Source organism: Scleropages formosus, chromosome 8 (genome assembly GCF_900964775.1).
Source record: "Scleropages formosus chromosome 8, fSclFor1.1, whole genome shotgun sequence".
In the NCBI taxonomy this organism is placed as follows: Eukaryota; Metazoa; Chordata; class Actinopteri; order Osteoglossiformes; family Osteoglossidae; genus Scleropages; species Scleropages formosus.
Window position 1 is genome coordinate 20,548,729 of NC_041813.1, and position 18,277 is coordinate 20,567,005.

The window sequence follows — 18,277 nt, forward strand, 5'->3', positions numbered from 1 at the left end:
GAAGTTATGTTTAGCAAGCGGTTTCCCTCTTATTTTGAGAACATTATACAGAAGACCTGGAGTTAGAGTGCAGGAGCTGTGTTTTAAGATCTAAGTGTACTTTAAAGTGAAAGTTTGCTTCAGAGTGGAGTGCTTCATTATTGTCTGTCTGATGTGAGTCTTTATTGAGAATGAGGCTCCAACAGTCACAAAGATTTATGTTTGATATCACATGGCAGATTCTGTAGAGCTTTTATTTTTGTCTAGCCATTGGAGGAGAACATGGGGGGGACCTTCTCACTTCATGGCCAGTTTTTTGCAAATTGCCTTTCTAAGCTTTGTAAATAAACCATGTGCTGTCAGGTATGTGCTCCTAACTGTTTGTTGCGTTTGATGTCACTCCCTTCCTTTTACTGTTACCCAGGCCAGAATACTTGGTCTGCTTTCCTATTGGTAGCTATCAACATTACAAAACAACCAATGGGACCAGCGTCCTTGGGCTTGGACAACGAATTAGTCTCCGTGCATGGTACCATAGTCTTGACCCCTTGTACTGCCCTTTGTGTTAGACATGTCCATAGAGGCAGTCACTGGACTTGGACTCCCAAAGGTTTTTCTCCCTTTGGCTGTGATGTGGAAATGTTGTTTTCCTCTCTACTGTTGCCAGCTACCTTACTGTATTCTATTTATTTATGTGTTATATTTAATCTTATTCAGTGCTTTGTGTCACTTTGTTGTGAAGACATTAATTGAATTGGTATATGGTCTTATGACTGATATGACACACTTCCTTTTGGTTATTTTGCCATTGCCTGCAAGATGGCTAGACGTTTCTCTGCTACAGAAGCCACCAGATTTTAAAAACGGATCGAATGGGAAATTATGACAGTAATATTTCAAATTTTGAGTTTAATTTTTTTGAAATATTATCAGAATATTGTAATAAGGATGACTGCTCATAGTTGATCTGGTGCAGATGCAAAGCTGAGAAAGCTGATGCTCACCATTGTGCATTTAAATTAGTAAGTTTTCACTGAACAAATAACAAACTTGCATCTGGAGTGCTAACACTCTGTTATATAGTATGTGGGTTCTTAGGGGGTTAAGCTTGCAAGGGCTAGTCCTGTTGTTGAGTTGTATCCACACAACACAATCTTTCAGCACACATGGATCTATTTAAGGGCTGGAAGAGGAAGCGTGGGACTGAGACTGAGTTGGCACAAAATAACCTTAATATCATGATGAAGCGGTGACCTTGTAACTACTGGCAAACATGACTGATGGAAATGGAATGATTATAGCATCAGAGAATAAAAGAATTAAATGCCTTGTTTTGATAATTTGCAGGCCCAGAATGTAGAACGGGGCATGAGACAGACACTGTGAGTCACTACTCTACTGGTTGGTTATGGTAGATGTCTGGGACCTTCTGTCCTTTGAGTCTGTGGGAAATTCAACATCTCTGAATTGGATACAGGAATGTGAATCTATGCAGCTGGGGTCAGTGTGAGCCTGGTCCAGCAGTCCCTCAATGGGCCTCACATGGATCGACCTCTGGGTTGTAAATGAGTCTGGGTGAAGGAGTTCTTGTTGACAAGTTTGCCCTCTGTGGATTTAACCCAGCAGTCAAGCGCATAACTTGAGCTTTTTGAAATTGACGTTTAGTTCTAAATGGTCTTAGGGTGGTACACAGCAGCCAGTCTCAACTAGAACCAAGCAGATGTTTTGGCCTGAGCAAGAAAACATTAACATGACACCAAGTGACCAGCTAGACCATAATTGAAATCAAGTGCCCTTTAAGGTATCAGCTTGGTGGTGGACTCAGTGCAGCTTCTTGGGAAAACAAAAGGCTGACGGTGTTACTGACATCAGTGAAAAGGAAACAAGCTTTTTGTAGCATCCTAAATGATGTAGGATCTATATAACCATATTAGAACTAATACTAAATATTGCATAAAATACTAGTAGTTTTTAACAGACACTGTCTGAAACCGCTTGTCCCAGGTGGGGTCATGGTGAACTGCAGCCTAACCTGGCAACACAAGGTGCAAGGCTGGAGGGGGAGGACATACAGCTAGGACGGGATGCCAGTCCATCACAAGGCATCCCAAGCAGGACTCAAACTCCAGACCTGCCAGAGAGTGGGCACAGGCCAAACCCACCAACACCGCACCCCCTGTTTAGTTCAGTTTGCATTTATTTATTTAGCAGACTTTTCTCAAAGCAACTCGTGTTAACAACGTTAAATTACTTAGTGATTTACCCATTTGTACAGCTGGGTAAATTACTACATGTAGTCTGTAGATATGTTCCTCAGCTGATTAGAAGACTATAGTGTTTCTCTTGGTGGACCAGTGGCAGTAGACACATGGACTCTGAACTGTGTCATTTCTTCAGCCCCTCTGTGGGAATGGTATTGCTTCTGATGCTGCACAGAGAAGGTCCAGCTGAGCAGTGTCCCGCCGAGCCCCTGGGGTCCATCCTTTGTATGCGAGTTTTACAGCTCGCTGAAAGGAGCATTGTGGGTTTTAGCCCCGCTCAGGCAGCATAAGAGGGACAATGGGCCCAAGAGAGAATAGGCCTACAGCCACAATATGCTCCCAGCTAGGCTTTTATTCTGCTTCCCAGCGCTCGTGTTGGAGTGTTGGTCCTTCATCTGGAGGAAGTGCGGAAGTTGGATTCAGTGACCGCCATATTGCTCTCTTCAAGCTTTCCGTTCTTAAGACTCTTATGATTTATTTGAAGGCAGCACATGCTGACCTCTGCAGAAATCAGCACTCAAAGACCAGAGTGAGTCTTCCGGAGTTACTATGGAAACAGTTATTACTTACCCTTTGTAGACATCATTGAGTCCTGTGGGGATCTGATATAACTGACATAAGTGTACACAAAAGAATGTTTTCCAATAAGATGCCTGAGAGTTGCTGGTTGGACAGCAGGTGGTGCAGAGGTGAGGGCTGTTGGCTTTGGACATGGATGCTGCAGGTTTGAATCCCACTTCCTGCTGTAGTTGCCCTGAGCAAAGCACTTACCATTAATTGCTGCTGTGAAAGTTTCCTAGCTGTATAAATGGGGAAAATCAGTGTAAGCTTTGTAGAAAGGTCAGTAAATGCATGTAAACGGTGCATCATGCGTCTTCTAGGAGTGACATTTTCTTGTAGATGCGAAGAGCCGTGAGACAAGATGTAGACTCGAGTGATGGGGCTTCTGGGAGACTGAAGTTGTCCTGGAGCACCTATCTCAAAGAAGAGATCAACCTTAATTTTATTCCTTTTGAACTTTTTTTAAACAGAGTCACACGTGCATAAAGAAAACTGCTGTATTGTGAAAATATCAATGCCAGATGGAACTCCGTATGTCCAGCCGTAATTGTCTGATCTGTTTTTGTGCTGACAATGTGACTCGGCACCAGCTGTTTCTTTTTTTAATTTTATTTAAGTAGTGTATATGTGTGGTACTGCAGTCCATTGTGATAACCTCAGCCGCATGAGTACAGCTGGAGTTTCTCAGTTCCTTTCTCCTCACTTTCCTTTTGAAGACTGGATTTTGTCCTCTTTCTGTTGGGTCCTCAGAAAATCTCACCTGTTAGAGAGTACTTCATTGTAAGTGAGGGTCCTGTCCTAGCAAGGGTTAGATGGTACTGAGCAAGGGTACTGGTGGAGAATGCACTGTGAGAGTTCATCAAAGTATAAGCGTATCTAAATATCGTTTGTCATGATTTCTGGGGTCGTCTTTGTTCTAGACTTACACGCATGCTGAGCATTGGCTTGTACCTGGGAGAAAAGCCTCCCTGACATTTGCAGGGTTCACAGTCTGTTATCTCCAAATCCTTCTCCCTTGCCATGGCTTGCCTCTCCTCTCCTTCCCTTATCATGACTAGGGTAACAGCGCCCCCTATGGAGAGGAGAGGAGGTGACCAAGTGGCAATGTGCCTGCACTCTCCTATGAGCAGATTGTGTGAATGCAGATATGCCTTCTCTTTCTCCAGTCACATCCTGAAGTCATCATCCACAAAGCGGTATCGCTCATCTCAGCCGAGGCTCTGAAGTCACCGTACTGTTTCATTCCTCAGCTCCTGACCCATTTGCTGTTATGCATTGTGGTGTGATGGCACCCTACAGACACCATCTGACCCAGTGCTCTTTGTTTTATAGGTATGGGATGAACTGCCTGATCCAGTTTGAAGATTTTGCCAACATAAACGCTTTCCGTCTGCTCACCAAGTACCGCAACAAGTACTGCACCTTTAATGATGACATTCAAGGTAAACTTAAGAGCACTTTTGAGGATTAAGCGTGAAAGCAGATGATAAAAGGCACAGGAGTCCAATGTGTAGTGAGTGCACTTGGTACATGATGAATCTTAGTGTCCAGCATCTGCTGTTCTGGCACAGAGTTGCTTGGAAATTTGCCAGAATGACAGTATAACACAGCTGGCCAGTTGTAGCCATTTGCTACAAATCGATGTGCTCAATGCACTCCACTAAACATAGATGTGAACGAGTGAATATTTATGCACCCAGTTATTTTGTGTTTTATGTATGTCATTGATTCAAAATTAATTTGTGGAAATGTTTTTTCTTTGACATCAGAGTATTTTTGTATCGATTTTGCTTTCCAAAAATCTGAGTTAAATCCATTCTGATTCAAAGGGACTGAATACTTCTTACAACCGCTCTACATGTACCCAACGGCCGAGGTGAGGCTCCGCTGCAATGTGGGCCCCAGCTTGTCAGAGCTGGAGTTTGTGTAGTTAGGCAGCGTTCCAACGTCAGTCGCACCACACCTCTGCAGCATCTGTTCGGCCTCTAAGAATTGACATTCTAGGGGAATTAGCTCTCATTACAGTAGCCGGCAATTTGAAGAAAGTAATTTGAACCACATTTCTTCCTGCTCTGTCTGAGCATGTCTCTTAGTGCGCGTCCTGTGCATAAGCCCACATTGAGGGATTAATGGGGCACGGTATGTTTACGAGAAATGTGAAGAACCCTTTGTTCTCCCTCTGCAAAAGTGTGGTAATAAATTGAACCCTGATTTTAGTAACGTGAGTTTAATTTTTGTTTACTTTTGAAGGAGCGCTGTGCTCAGTGTGTACTAGCTATACAAGCATTGTTACAGCATGGCTGAGTGGTGTTGACACGCTTGCTTTTTTTTTCTAGCATTTTCAGTCTTTGTAATCAGTGGGACTCAAGTGTGTAAAATGTTAGAGACAGAGGGCTTCCCGTATTAAAATACATTTTACAGATTTTATTGTAAATAATGATAAAATGTGTTCATGTTATTAAAATTAATTTGTTTTATTAGTAATTGACACGGTGGCACGGCAGTTTTGGCTGGGGCCTGCTCTGTGGTGGGTCTGGGTTCGAGTCCTGCTTGGGGTGCCTTGTGTGACGGACTGGTGTCCCGTCCAGGGTGTGTCCCCTCCCTCTCCAGCCCTGCACCCTGTGTTGCTGGGTTGAGCTCCAGCTTGCTTTGACCCTGCTCAGGACAAGTGGTTGTAGACATTGTGTGTGAGATTAATTGACTTTATTTAAATTTACATAATTTTTTTTAATCTTTGCAGTGTTTTTGTGTGTTTTCAGTCTTTTTTTTGTTCCCTCTGGCGTAATGTATATATGCATCCTGTAGATGAAAAATGTAAACAAGGTATGACAATATCAGTATTAAACTTCCTTCCTCAGGTACTGCTGCGGTGGCGGTGGCAGGCCTCCTTGCTGCCCTGCGTATCACTAAAACCAAGATGTCGGATCATGTCATCGTGTTCCAGGGTGCAGGGGAGGTACGTCGGGACTTTCCTTGGAGAAAAGTGACTGTGGTTGGGGGGTTTTCTGCCTTTTGGTGGTTTCCTCGTCGCCTGCATATGACTGCAGTGCAGAAAAGCCACGGTGCCGTTCAGAGTCCTGTGGGTGTGTCGCATGGAATTTGTGAAAATACAAACACTGCTACAAAACCAGAATCTGCTCAATTTGATTTGAAGTGGGCAAAATGTCGAATTACAGCTGCCTCTTTTGTAAAGCTGACTTGCAGTACTAAATGTCCATATAGTTATGGACCATTTGTAATGTTAGTACTGTATCTCAGTGGTTGCATGGCAGATTGCTGCCTCACATTTGCTTACAGTGAAACCATCAAGAAGATGACAAAGCCTGAGACAACAGATCCAAGGTGGTAGTTACTCAGCCGGTGTCAACTGGTGCCCGCTGCTTTAGGTGCCAAATGTGGGTGAAACGATGCCGAACATCGCAGTCATCTGTTTGCTTTTGTTCAGGCTGCCATGGGAATTGCAGATCTTGTCACCATGGTGATGGAGAAGGAGGGCCTCCCTGGAGAACAGTGCCTTGGGAAGATCTGGATGGTTGACTCCAAGGGCCTCATTGTCAAGGTGACCAGCATGGCTCATTATGAATGGGGACGTGTGTGACTGAGTGACAGTATACGTTTGAAGCAGTGATTAAAAACTGCTGTGTGTAAAAGCAGAGTGGCAGCACAGGAAAGGAGCCACAGTCTTGGAGGCGAGACTGTTTGTGAGCTCAGCTTAGTTGATCTTTTAGGGAAAGTCAATCTCTCTCTCTTTAGAGACTTGCGGTCAACCTTCTTCACTGTCCATTGTAACCTAGGGACGAGCAATGGAACCAGGCGGCACGGTGGCACATTGAGTACCGCTGCTGTCTCATAGTGCCTGGGTGGTGCGAGAGGACATGAGTTCAATCCCTGCTCGGTCTGTGTGGAGTTTGCATGATCTCCCTCAGTCCAAAAACATGCTGCTTAGGTTCCCCCATAGTGTGAGTGACAGTGTGTTCCACTTATGTATGGATGAGCAACCCACTGTAAGTAGTGTATCTAGCAGTGTAAGTTACCATGGTGAATAAGGTGTGTGGGCTGATACTGCATAGAGTTCATTGGAAGTTGCTTTGGAGAAAAGTGTCTTGCTAAATAAATGAATAATTATAACACCTTATGTATATTTTCTTTTTGTGTAACATGCCTTCAAGTGTCGTATCAAAGTTAAGCTAGTGCTCAGCTATAACATTCCTGAAGTCTAGCCACATTATGGCAGTCTGGCTGTTCTAACTTTATTATGGAGCTACTGCCACCTGGTGGCCACAACACAATACTTCTATGACAATAACAATACACTCATTCCCCGTTAAACAGTCCCCAGATACCCAGTTTTTCATGTATCCTGTCCGTAATTATGTCTGTTTATAGTTAAATGGTTCTGATTTTCTTGTTTCCAGTTCGGGGGGGGGGGGGCAGCCTTTGGTTCAGTGAGATAAACTGAAACCATGTTTCAAAATTTCACCACATGGCTGTGTAAGACTGTGAAGCACACTGCACTGTGAGCACCAAGTACCCACGCTCTCAGTTGTGTCCTGGCACTCAAGTCTCACTTGCACACATTTATGTTTTTCTGTTTATATTCTCTGCTTTGCAACATTGTGCTTTAAATGTCTAATTCATTTAAATAAAATGTAACACATAGACAGGGGACACGGTGGTGCAGTGGGTTGGACCGGGTCCTGCTCTCCAGTGGGTCTGGGGTTCGAGTCCCACTTGGGGTGCCTTACGACGGACTGGCGTCCCGTCCTGGGTGTGTCCCCTCCCCTCTGGCCTTACACCCTGTGTTGCTGGGTTAGGTTCTGGTTCCCCACAACCCCGTATGGGACAAGCGGTTCAGGAAGTGTGTGTGTGTGTGTGTGTGTGTGTGTGTGTGTGTGTGTGTGTGTGTGTGAGTGAGAGATGTGTAGCCTTTTTATTCTACAAACCAGTGCAGGCACACCATCAGTTTACTTGATGAAATGTTTTGTTTTTTCAGTTTTTATTTTTGATATAATTTTGCTATGAATGGTTTATTCATTCTCTTATGTGTAGCTGTATTTTATCCTTATGATATTAGGTGGCATTTAAAGTATTCTAAGGTGGGCTTCTCTGTTATTCCCTGGAGCAAAGTCCATGGACACAATGATTTCCTCAGAGACAAGGGGGGATTCTTTCACATGGCTAGACTGGCAACTGTAAAGCCTCTGTTGTGCCTTGGAAGGACTGCGAGAAGCACAGGTGGAACGGACTTTTGAAGTGTGTTTAACCGCCACTGTTGCGTCGGCTTCCCCAGGGCCGAGAGCACCTGACACATGAGAAAGAGAGGTTTGCTCATGCACACGCCCCCATGAAGAAGCTGGAGGATGTTGTGAAAAGCCTGAAGCCTACTGCACTCATAGGTAAGGACAGACAGAAGTGACTGTGGTGGAGGAGTCTTCTAGTGGACTAACACTGCATTAATATGAATCTGAATATAGAAAAATCTGAATAAAATAATTCCATAACTCAGAGGAGTTCCCATGTATGATGGTGCCAACATAATCATGTATGGCTGTAAGCCGATGACGTTGTTTCCTCTCAATGGAAGGAGTGGCTGCCATAGGTGGGGCTTTCACGGAGCAGATTCTCAAGGACATGGCGTCCTTCAATGAAAGGCCCATTATTTTCGCCCTCAGCAACCCCACCAGCAAAGCAGAATGCACAGCAGAGCAGTGCTACAGGGTCACCGAGGTAAACCTTCAACTACCTCTACATTATCACGTGTCCTTCACTCCCACACAAACCAACTGTAGACGGTTACACATTTCACTTGTACCTCAACTTACAAACATGATTGAGACTGGAAGGCTGCTTGTAACACGAGTTCTTGGTAAGTCCAGCCACTACAATGCAAGCTATCAAGACTTAATATAAAGCCTAATCCCTCAATTTATTCATGGGTTGGGTTCTGTAAAAATACCAGATAAAGGTATGTGGTAAATTCACTAAAAGACTGAAAATAATAATAAAAAAAAAAACCTGAGAAATGTTTCTCTTGAAAAAATTCTCAAACTTTTGTTGTATGAGAAGTGAATGAATGCTGTGTAGAGATCATTTATTTACCTGATACGTTTCTCCAAAGAAACTTACAGCATTAAGCCACTTAAAGTTATCCACATATTTCTACTGGATGTTTTGTATTCTATCTGTTCAGGATTGATCAGGGTTCCCCAAGTAAGAGGTGGGCTCTGAACCCAGGTGATGTAAAAGGCAACAGATCTAACAATACAATGGGCTATCTGTGTTTAAGGGACGGGGTATCTTTGCCAGTGGGAGCCCCTTTGACCCTGTCACCCTTCCTGATGGACGCCGGTTCTACCCCGGCCAGGGCAACAACTCGTACGTGTTCCCGGGTGTGGCGCTGGGCGTGATCGCATGCAGGATGCGGCATATCACGGATGAAGTCTTCCTCTCTACCGCAGAGGTAGCGTCATCACAGCAACCTGGGGTTGGAGATACTGGCCTCCTGTGTGTTGCTCCAGTCGTCCCACGGATTTGATACTTTTCACATCACTCCGTTTGTTCATTTAGATGCAGTTTAGGACTTGGTGAAAATTCATAACAGCATGTTAATTACCAGCACACTCACACAATATGAAAGTCACTGACTGTTTTTCACAGCAACTCGTGCTGCTTTGCCAAAACAAAAGCATCACAAAACAGTAATTTAATATATGTATTTGCATTTATTAATGTAGCAGATGCTTTTCCTTAAAGCAACATACAGTGATTAACTAGTACTAATGTGACACCTTTATCCAAGGGCATGACACCTTCATTCAAGGACAGTGTTAGATACACTGCACTAAACTCCCTACAGTGATTTACCATGTTTACAGCAGGGCAGTGTAACACACACACACACACACACACACGAAAGACAATTTAGTTCAGCTCACCTGAGACGTGTCTGGAGTGTGGGAGAAAACCTGATCACCCAGAGGAACTCCATACAAACTCAGGAAGAACATGCAGACTCAATATCAGTCCAGCCAGTGTGGAACCTACATCCACTGACAAAGGCCCAAGTGCTCTATACGGTTTCATGCGTCAGAAGTCAATATTGGTAATTTTTAACCAAATTTATGTAACAGAATGTAACAAACTTATCGGACAAATCAGATAATAAAAGATCTCAATGTTTCTGTAAAAAGTACACAAGATGCCATTTATTTACTACTTAGCAAAGTTTACAGTAATGGCAGTTTAGAAGAATTTAGGGTCAACATCTTACTCATCTTCTGCTTGTCCAGCACCTTCCAGTTACTAAATTCATTGCTGGTGCCACTTTGGATGAAACAGCTGTTATAGGAAGATTTCTTCTCAACAGGCCATTGCTGAGCTGGTGACGGAGAAGGACCTGTCCGAAGGGAGACTCTACCCACCGCTCAACGAGATACGAGAAGTGTCCTGCAAACTGGCAATCAAGGTGGGACTCGATGCACATCTCCGCCCACCCTAATTTTAGAAGCACCCAGGAAGTGTATAAAGGTGTTACGCAGCTGCAGGGGACTGACTGCATGTGATCTGTGTGACTGTGTGCAGATAGTGCAACACGCGTATGAACACGGGATGGCGACACTTATCCCTGAGCCGGAGCACAAGGAGGCGCTGGTGCGCTCGCTCATGTACAGCACAGACTACGAGGAGCTCGCTGCCAATTCATACAGCTGGCCGGAGGAAGCCACATGCGTGCAGTCCTGCAAATTATGACCAGGCCGTGGCCCACGGTACCAGCTGCATGTGTGCGGAGCAGCGGCCCCACAATTATGTTTTTTGCACCTGGGGAAAAAAAAAAAAAATTGCAATAGTGCTTTAATTTATTTTGCTAAAATGGAAATTTTTGTGAAATGGCACCAAAAATATTATGAATCTGCTTTATTTTCTTGTCATATTGAATGAGTCAGCATTTCAGCACATAGTCAATAAATTATTGGCAAAAATACCTAAACCATGTACAATGCCTTGTTTTTTTAATCCAATACGCATTTTACTGTAGACACAGGTGTGTGTGATAACTGATAAAGTTCTTTGAATTTACGTTGTAATGATTGAGCCCACTGGATGTTGGTAACCTAAAAATGACACCGTGTAATAAACGACACTTTCATACCCTCTTTAAATTAGAAGTCCTTTGTGTTTTACTGCATTGTTTGATGCTGAAATCATGGAAATGATCATGTTACAAAAACAGCATTACCTGTAGTGACAACTTGCAATATGCACTGATGTTTGTTTAGGCCACATGCGCTATGAATTTTGCCCCTAAAATTTAAAGTTGTTTGTTGGGCTGAGCAGCAGGTGCCATAGTGGTTACAGCTGCTACCTTTTGGCCTTGAAATAACCCTCCTGCTGTAGTACCTTTAAGAAAGGTACGTACTTACCCTGAATTGATACAGTAAAAATTACCCTGCTGGATAAATGGGTAAATCATTGTAAGTACTGTAGCATACAAAAAGTGCTGTCAGCTAAATGCCTCTCCCTGGCATTACACACGTGTAGTGTCATCACACAGTGTAAATGCCAATCAATGAAGTTTCATTAATGTGCATATTCAAATGAAATGTGCAAAGGGCTTTGTGAGATTTCATAATGAAACTTAATGTTATAAATTGTGTTTAACTGGAAGTGTTTGCAGACAAGCAAGATGTGCTCCAGAGCATTCAGTGTGGAATCCCCATACAAAACAGAAATGAACACAAAAACTATATCAAACCATACATGCAGTGTAAATAAATGTTAAAACATGAATGTAACAAAGGAGGCTCTTGCAGCTCACGAAGGACATATTAAATGGAAACCTGCTTGAAGACCTTAATCTCATTCCATCCAGAGGATGGTAAAAGTGTTCAAGCACAATACTCAGAAGTACATGTACACATACTGGCTGAAGCCACTTGTCCCGAGGGGGGTGTCACAGCAAGCTGGAGCCTAGCCTGGCAACACAAGGCATAGGCCTGGAGGGGGAAGGGACATGCCCAGGACAGGACACCAGTCCATCACAGGGCAGCCCAAGCGGGACTAGTACCCCAGACTCACCAGAGAGCAGGACCCAGCCAAACCTGCTGCACCACTGCATCTCCCCCCCGCTCAAAAGTACTGTTACATTAAAGGTAAAAGTACTCATCCAAAATTCTCCTTGATTAAAAATATCAAGTAAAAAAAACCATCAAATTACTGAGTAAAACTAGAATTATTTCCTACTCTTGATGTACAGAGCTTCAACATTAAGTATAACTTTAGCTCATAAGGAATAATATATTCAAACGTGCCTTATCAATAAAATGGACCTGGTCAAACCCATTGCACCCCCTCCCACCCCCAACAAAAAATGCATGAATAAAAACAAATGGCCACATTCTGGTAGGTATTATCAGCCATGGTTTTTCTGACACTTTTGTACAAGGTACCTTATGTCTAGTTGTATATCTGCCACTTACATTGATTTACCCTTTTATACATTGGGCTAAAGGAGATGTGATGGTGTAGCGGGCTTGGCTGGGTCCTGTTCAGTGGCAGGTCTGGGGTTTGAGTCCTGCTTGGGGTGCCTTGCAACTGACTGGTGTCCAGTCCTGGGTATGACCCCTCCCCTTCCAGCCTTGTGCCCTGTGTTGTTGGGTTGGACTCCAGTTGGCCACAACTCTGCTTGGGACAAGCAGCTTCAGACTGTGTCTGTGTTTGCGCGCGCGCATTTCGCTAATTTTTGTATGTAAGGGGCAGCTTCACTGAGGCATGATCTGGCTGTCTGGTACTGAGATTGGTAGAAATGTTGCTGTGGGCAGCATCACCAGTCCAAAGGACACACAGGCAGAGGGTGCCAGGGTAATGAGCAGACCATACTCCATGTGTGATCGATAACTACCAGACCGCACATCCAGCGTGGAGCCACTGGCCAGGCTGAAGGGCAAGTTGCTGAGGGGCTGTCTGAGTGGAGGCACTTAGACAACTCCCCACCCTCCTTTCTGTCTGCTACACACACCAATCCTAAAGCTACACTCTTGTTGATAAGTGTCGAGTTTCTTCCATCGTCACTATGATTTAGTGCACTTACGTTTTTAAATGTTACTTTATTAGTATTCATTATGTATTACATCATTAGTTATGCATCATTCTTACCAATTGTATGAATACCATGAGGTGAATAATATGTCTCCCATTACCCCATTAAACGTCACTTTTACGTGTTTTCCTTGGTGCATGTACATCGACGGTGCTGCCTGCTGCAGAAAGTTCTAGAAAACACCTGTTTTTTGCTACCCCACTAACTGGAAAGCATGGACAGTCTGTTTGGGGTGCTAGCAGATAAGTGAGTTTTGAGGTCCATAAAAAGACATCTGTGATTGGCAACACCTGGTGAGGTTCTGCAAAACTGTGAACAAATTTTTATGCTTCATGCCTTGTTTAAATGCCATGTACTTCCTGAAACAGATCAATTCCAACACGTTTGCACTGTCCGTTCTCCAACCATAATGGCAGAGCACTTTCGATTAAAACAGAGTTCATGTCTTTAATCATTTTTATAACTGATTAGCACAAAGCCTATTAACAATAGGCTTTTTGTCTGTTTTTTTGTTTGCTGTTTGTTGTCTGTAAATACTGCATCTAAACCCCTGAATTGCTTGTGTGCGTCAGCACACTTGTCCAATGAAACTCATTCTGATTATGATTTTTACATGACAAACCCTTACTATAGCTGTAACAATGTTAGCCATAGGTTCCATAACTATGCTATTACCTATCCAGTAGCAGATAGTTAGTGCTGCAGCCTTTGGATGGAAAGGTCACAGATTCAAATCTCACCTCCTGCTCTAATGGTTCTGAGCAAGGTACTTACCTTCAACTGCCCAGCTGTACAATGGGTAAATTGTAAATTGCTTTGGAGAAGGGGGTGTGGTGGCGCAGCAGGTTGACGAAGGGCCTGCTCTGTGGTGGGTCTGGGGTTCGAGCGCTGCTTGGTGTGCCATGTAGTGGACTGGCATCCTGTCTGGAGTGTGTCCCCTCCCCTTTCAGCCTTGTGCCCTGTGTTGCTGGGTTAGGCTCGCCTCACCGCGACCCTGCTTGGGACAAGCAGTTGCACACATTGCGTCTGTCTGTCTCTGTGTGTGTGTGTGTGTGTGTGGGCGCGCGCGCATGTGTGCTGTTTGCGCGTGCGTGCTGTTTGCGCGTGCTCACATGTACAGCAGATGGCGCCCAAAGATAAAGTTCAGCACTGGAACTGTTTCCCAAGTCGGATGTTTAACGGCCAGGTCTTGCGTTTCGACGTAGAATATCTGTAACAGAAATAAATGCTGTACATTTCTCATCTGAATTTAAACATTTCAGAAAGGGACTGTGTTGGAAACCATAAGGAACTGGCCGCTCTGAGCAGCGACTGCAGTGCGGACACAAAGTGCCTCACAGTCAACATTTTATCCTTTTACCGCGCGTTCAGCGGTCGATGCCTTTCACTGACCGCACCGTCCACCTTGGTTGGTCTAACTTGGTCTTACCTTGGTCTCACCCAAACCCATTTCTCCTGACTGCTTCACCAACCCACGAACTCGAGGAGCGCAGCTGACCCCCCCAGCGCTGAAGCTCATTTTGTCCCTGACACGTGATAAAAGCCCTGAATTTAAGCTTGCAAAAAGGCCAGCTGAAAGACTGCGGAGCCCTGGAGCTTCTCCTCTTGGTGAGCGGCGGTAATATTTACCTCAGAACCCCTCAGACCGTGTGTGCGCACGCGCACTTCTCCCTCCTTCATGCAAATGAGACCCGGAGTGCCGCTCGCGCTGCGCGCCTATCCGCGCCCTCTGCCTCACTGACTCTCTGAGTAACGCGCCCGGACGCGGTGAGGCGGGAACCAAGTCTCGTGCCACAGGCACTCAGGTTTTCGCCCGAGAGGCAGCGGCGCGCGCAGGTTTCCTCCTCGCAGCCTGCTGTCGCTCGGGCGGGTACCGCGCGCGAGCGCACATCGAGCGCGTTAAGAGCGCGAAGCGTGAGCCGACGGCTCGTCTGCAGGAGAGGCTGCTCGCGCCGCGCGACTCCCTCCGCGAGAGGTGCTAAATCTCCTGTGACACGTGAGATAACAAGCAAAAGTCGCTCTTAATTATTGTATTTTCTTTAAATAACGGCATATAGGCATAAACTTATAAACGCCACTGAGCTGGGTTCTCCGTAGAAAAGGCAAGAAATGTTAGAATGCTGAGTGAGTTGTCACTGAATAACAATTGGGTTAGGAGTTGAAGGCCACAGCACAGGTGAAGCAAATAAGATTTAAGAAGGTACTACACAAATGTATTTATTATTATTATTATTATTATTATTATTATTGTCCTCCTTCTGGGTTTCCAATGGTTAAACTTTTTCAAAACCCAAACCTCCCTCACACATTTCAGTGGGTGTGGCTGGTAAAAAAGGCCTTGAAGCGGGATTGATAGGACTGTAGTCCGTCACATGAATGTTAGTCAGAAAGAAAGAGGAAACGCGGTGTTGACAAACCACTGCTGGAAGCTAAACAGAAATATGGGTCACGAAAAGAAATTAATTTCTGTAATTCTACGTGGCATTTCACTAGAGAGAAACTGGGAGCAGACCCCTCCGTCCATTGGCGGGCCCTGGCCTCCTGGAGCCTGGGTGTCAACTGGCCATCAGGATTCACAACCTGTTTGCCCATTGCCTAGTTGCCCAAAAATGTTAGCTATATTTCATATCAAATTAATAATAAGCTGCTGCAAAAAGTGATTTTTCTCATGTTGTACGAATATGTCTTTTGCAGTTTCCTGAAGGTACCAATGTTAATTTCCTGGAATCATGATCGGTGCTGTTTGTGGTGTCTTGCAGTCGGAACAGAAACAGAGATAAGAAGGTTGTGGAAGCGTGTGAGCCCAGCTCTGCGTTTCCCACTTGCACACATGCTCATTATTCCATGGCTGGGCCTCCAGATGGATCAACACATGCTGAAAATATGACAACCTAGAGATGGACTCATGTTTGACCTCAATCTATCACTCCTGGTACCGTATACAAGCCAGACTGCTGTACTGACTGCTGCATTCTGACCTTGGACATTGACCACAAGAAATACTTATAGAGAAGCATACATATATACAGTATATATAATTCAGTGTTTCCACTTTTTTATATTGCTTTAGGAAGCTGCACTAGTCTTTACAAACTGAGTGTATGCTGGTTTGTACAGACTAAATTCCATTGTGTGCATGTTTACATGATCATACAATGTTCCCTGGGCTTCACTATGGTGTCTGCCAGCATATGCTATTAAATTAAATTACTGTATAGGCAAGTAGGCTGGTAATGTCACAACCGCTCTGACAATTCATCCCAAGTCATAGCATCTTTACATGCACTATAAAAGACCTTTTGAATATCTATAAATTGGGACTTCCTTCCAGTTATACCTGTTTTGTGTTTATGTCATATTTAATTCAGTGCATGTTGTAGAAGAAGCAGTCCTACATAATTAAGCAATTAAATAAGAACCCACATAGACACAATTGAGTACTGGATAGGCAGAGCAGGATTCAAACCCACAGCTGAACACAGAGCCCAGTAGCTGTGAGGCACCAGTGCTACCCACTGAACAAGCACACTGCCCTGTATTTCCAACACTCAGTAAAAAATACTGTAACTGTAACATTGCAAAAGATGTGGTGCATGGAAATAGTTGTAATTATTTCAAAATTTGTCTTACTGCCCTGCGAGCCAGTCAGCACAAAGATATAGGAAATTAAGTGAACGAGTAAAGGGAGTTGCAATTTTTAAGTGAATAGAAATCAGAGGACTTTCTGTTCACCAACCTGATGAAAGGTCTAAACTGGCAAAAAACTGCCTCATTGCAAAAGGCACCCATGGAAGTATTCTCTAAGAGTGACCTCATCAAAAAAGCCTCAGAAAAGTGGGGAAATATGAGAATGATGATCAAGTGATTAAAAAAGAAATAGTTATGAATAGTTAAACTTTATGAACAACAGTCATTTATACTGCAAAGTTATTAATGCTCAGATCTGAGTCAAAGAAGACAACCTGGACTGGAACCCAAGTCCTGGAAGTCTTGCAACACTGTTGAGTATTAGTATACAAAAATGCATATACAGTCATATTGCCTAGGATAGCTTATAATATGTCTCATGCAGTGAGTTAATACTGTTTTTTTCTGTAAGATCTGCATGCAAGGACATTGATATTCTCTGTATACCAGGTCTCGGGTGAGTGAGGTAACCATCAATTATACCATAGTGAAAATGAACTGGACACATTGCATGCATTTAAAGCACATTAGCTTGCATGTATTTAAAACAATAGCCTGTGCCATTGTTCTTTCTTTCCCCATTAATTATTCTCTGCCACTGGTTGTCTGTCATTGAGAAATACATCTGCCAAGTTTAGTGAACATCAAACGTTTTTCAAAACCCATTAAATTAACATGCATATTGAATCTTGTTTCCAATAACTTCCCTAATGAATTGCAAGAGGCCAACAATAGGCAAGCCTTTCATTAATGGCACAGGGAAATGTTAAAAATGGTCCTGTGTATGCTGACTGTGAGCAAGGGGAAGAGTGCGGACGATGTAAATGAAGACTTTAGTGCACTCTAACCCCCGTTAATAACCTGGCTCGCTTTGATGCGGCTGCACTGGGCGAGGTGGTCCTTTCTCTCCATCGCTTGTGGCACAGAAATCTGCCCTGCATCTTATCTCTTTACCTGCTCAAGAGCCTGCTGGGAAAGCCCTGCCCACCACTGCCTGATTCATAGGATGTTGTGTGATCCTGGGGACACTTTACAGCTCGTGACTGTTTATAAGTGGATCTTTCACTTTCATTGACCATATGTGTTTGTTTTTCATTGACAGATTGTAGTGTGCAGTGGAGTAGGAATTCACACACAGTACACACAATACACATCGATGGAATGTACACACAAATGCAAGTCATACCTTGACGTGTAGAATATACCTGATCAACGCACGCAAGCGTCCTATACATACATATACACGTGCCAACACCTCCACCATTTTACCACAGTAGTTACGTACCTCTGTACCAGCTGTATAGATAGCTAGTTGAATAGTGCTCAGAGCTGCTGCCTTTGGACCCAAAGGTTGCAGGTTTGATCCCCCCCCTCTGTCTGTAGTACCCCTGAGCAAAGTGTTTACCCTAAATTGCTCTAGCTGTATTAATGGGTAAATGCCTGTAGGTAGACTATCATTGTAAGTTCATTTAGAGAAAAGCATTAATAAATGTAACACATCTAGTTACAATAAACAAACATCTAGTTGCTATGAGTTGGCTGTTGGACAGTGGCAGTTGTTTTTTCTCTGGAGCGAGAGACAGAAAGGGATCAGAGACAAGACTTTGGGTTTTTGCCTGTGCTTCTGATTCTCTTTCTCCCTAACATCTATTCCAGATAATTCTGCCTTTCTCTTGTAAAAAGAACCAGACAC

The 18,277-nt window shown here is 43.9% G+C and overlaps 1 protein-coding gene across 1 annotated transcript in view; it reads left to right on the plus strand.

Moving 5' to 3' along the window:
- me1 (malic enzyme 1, NADP(+)-dependent, cytosolic) overlaps positions 1–11,183 on the plus strand; it is a 31,596-nt gene extending 20,413 nt beyond the window's left edge. The window contains exons 7-14 of the mRNA XM_018757332.2: positions 4,134–4,243; positions 5,660–5,757; positions 6,247–6,360; positions 8,092–8,197; positions 8,386–8,528; positions 9,088–9,261; positions 10,168–10,266; positions 10,383–11,183. Coding sequence (XP_018612848.1) covers positions 4,134–4,243; positions 5,660–5,757; positions 6,247–6,360; positions 8,092–8,197; positions 8,386–8,528; positions 9,088–9,261; positions 10,168–10,266; positions 10,383–10,550 — 1,012 coding nt within the window. The 3' untranslated portion in view covers positions 10,551–11,183. The remainder of the gene's footprint in view (positions 1–4,133; positions 4,244–5,659; positions 5,758–6,246; positions 6,361–8,091; positions 8,198–8,385; positions 8,529–9,087; positions 9,262–10,167; positions 10,267–10,382) is intronic.
- The last annotated feature ends 7,094 nt before the right edge of the window (positions 11,184–18,277 follow it).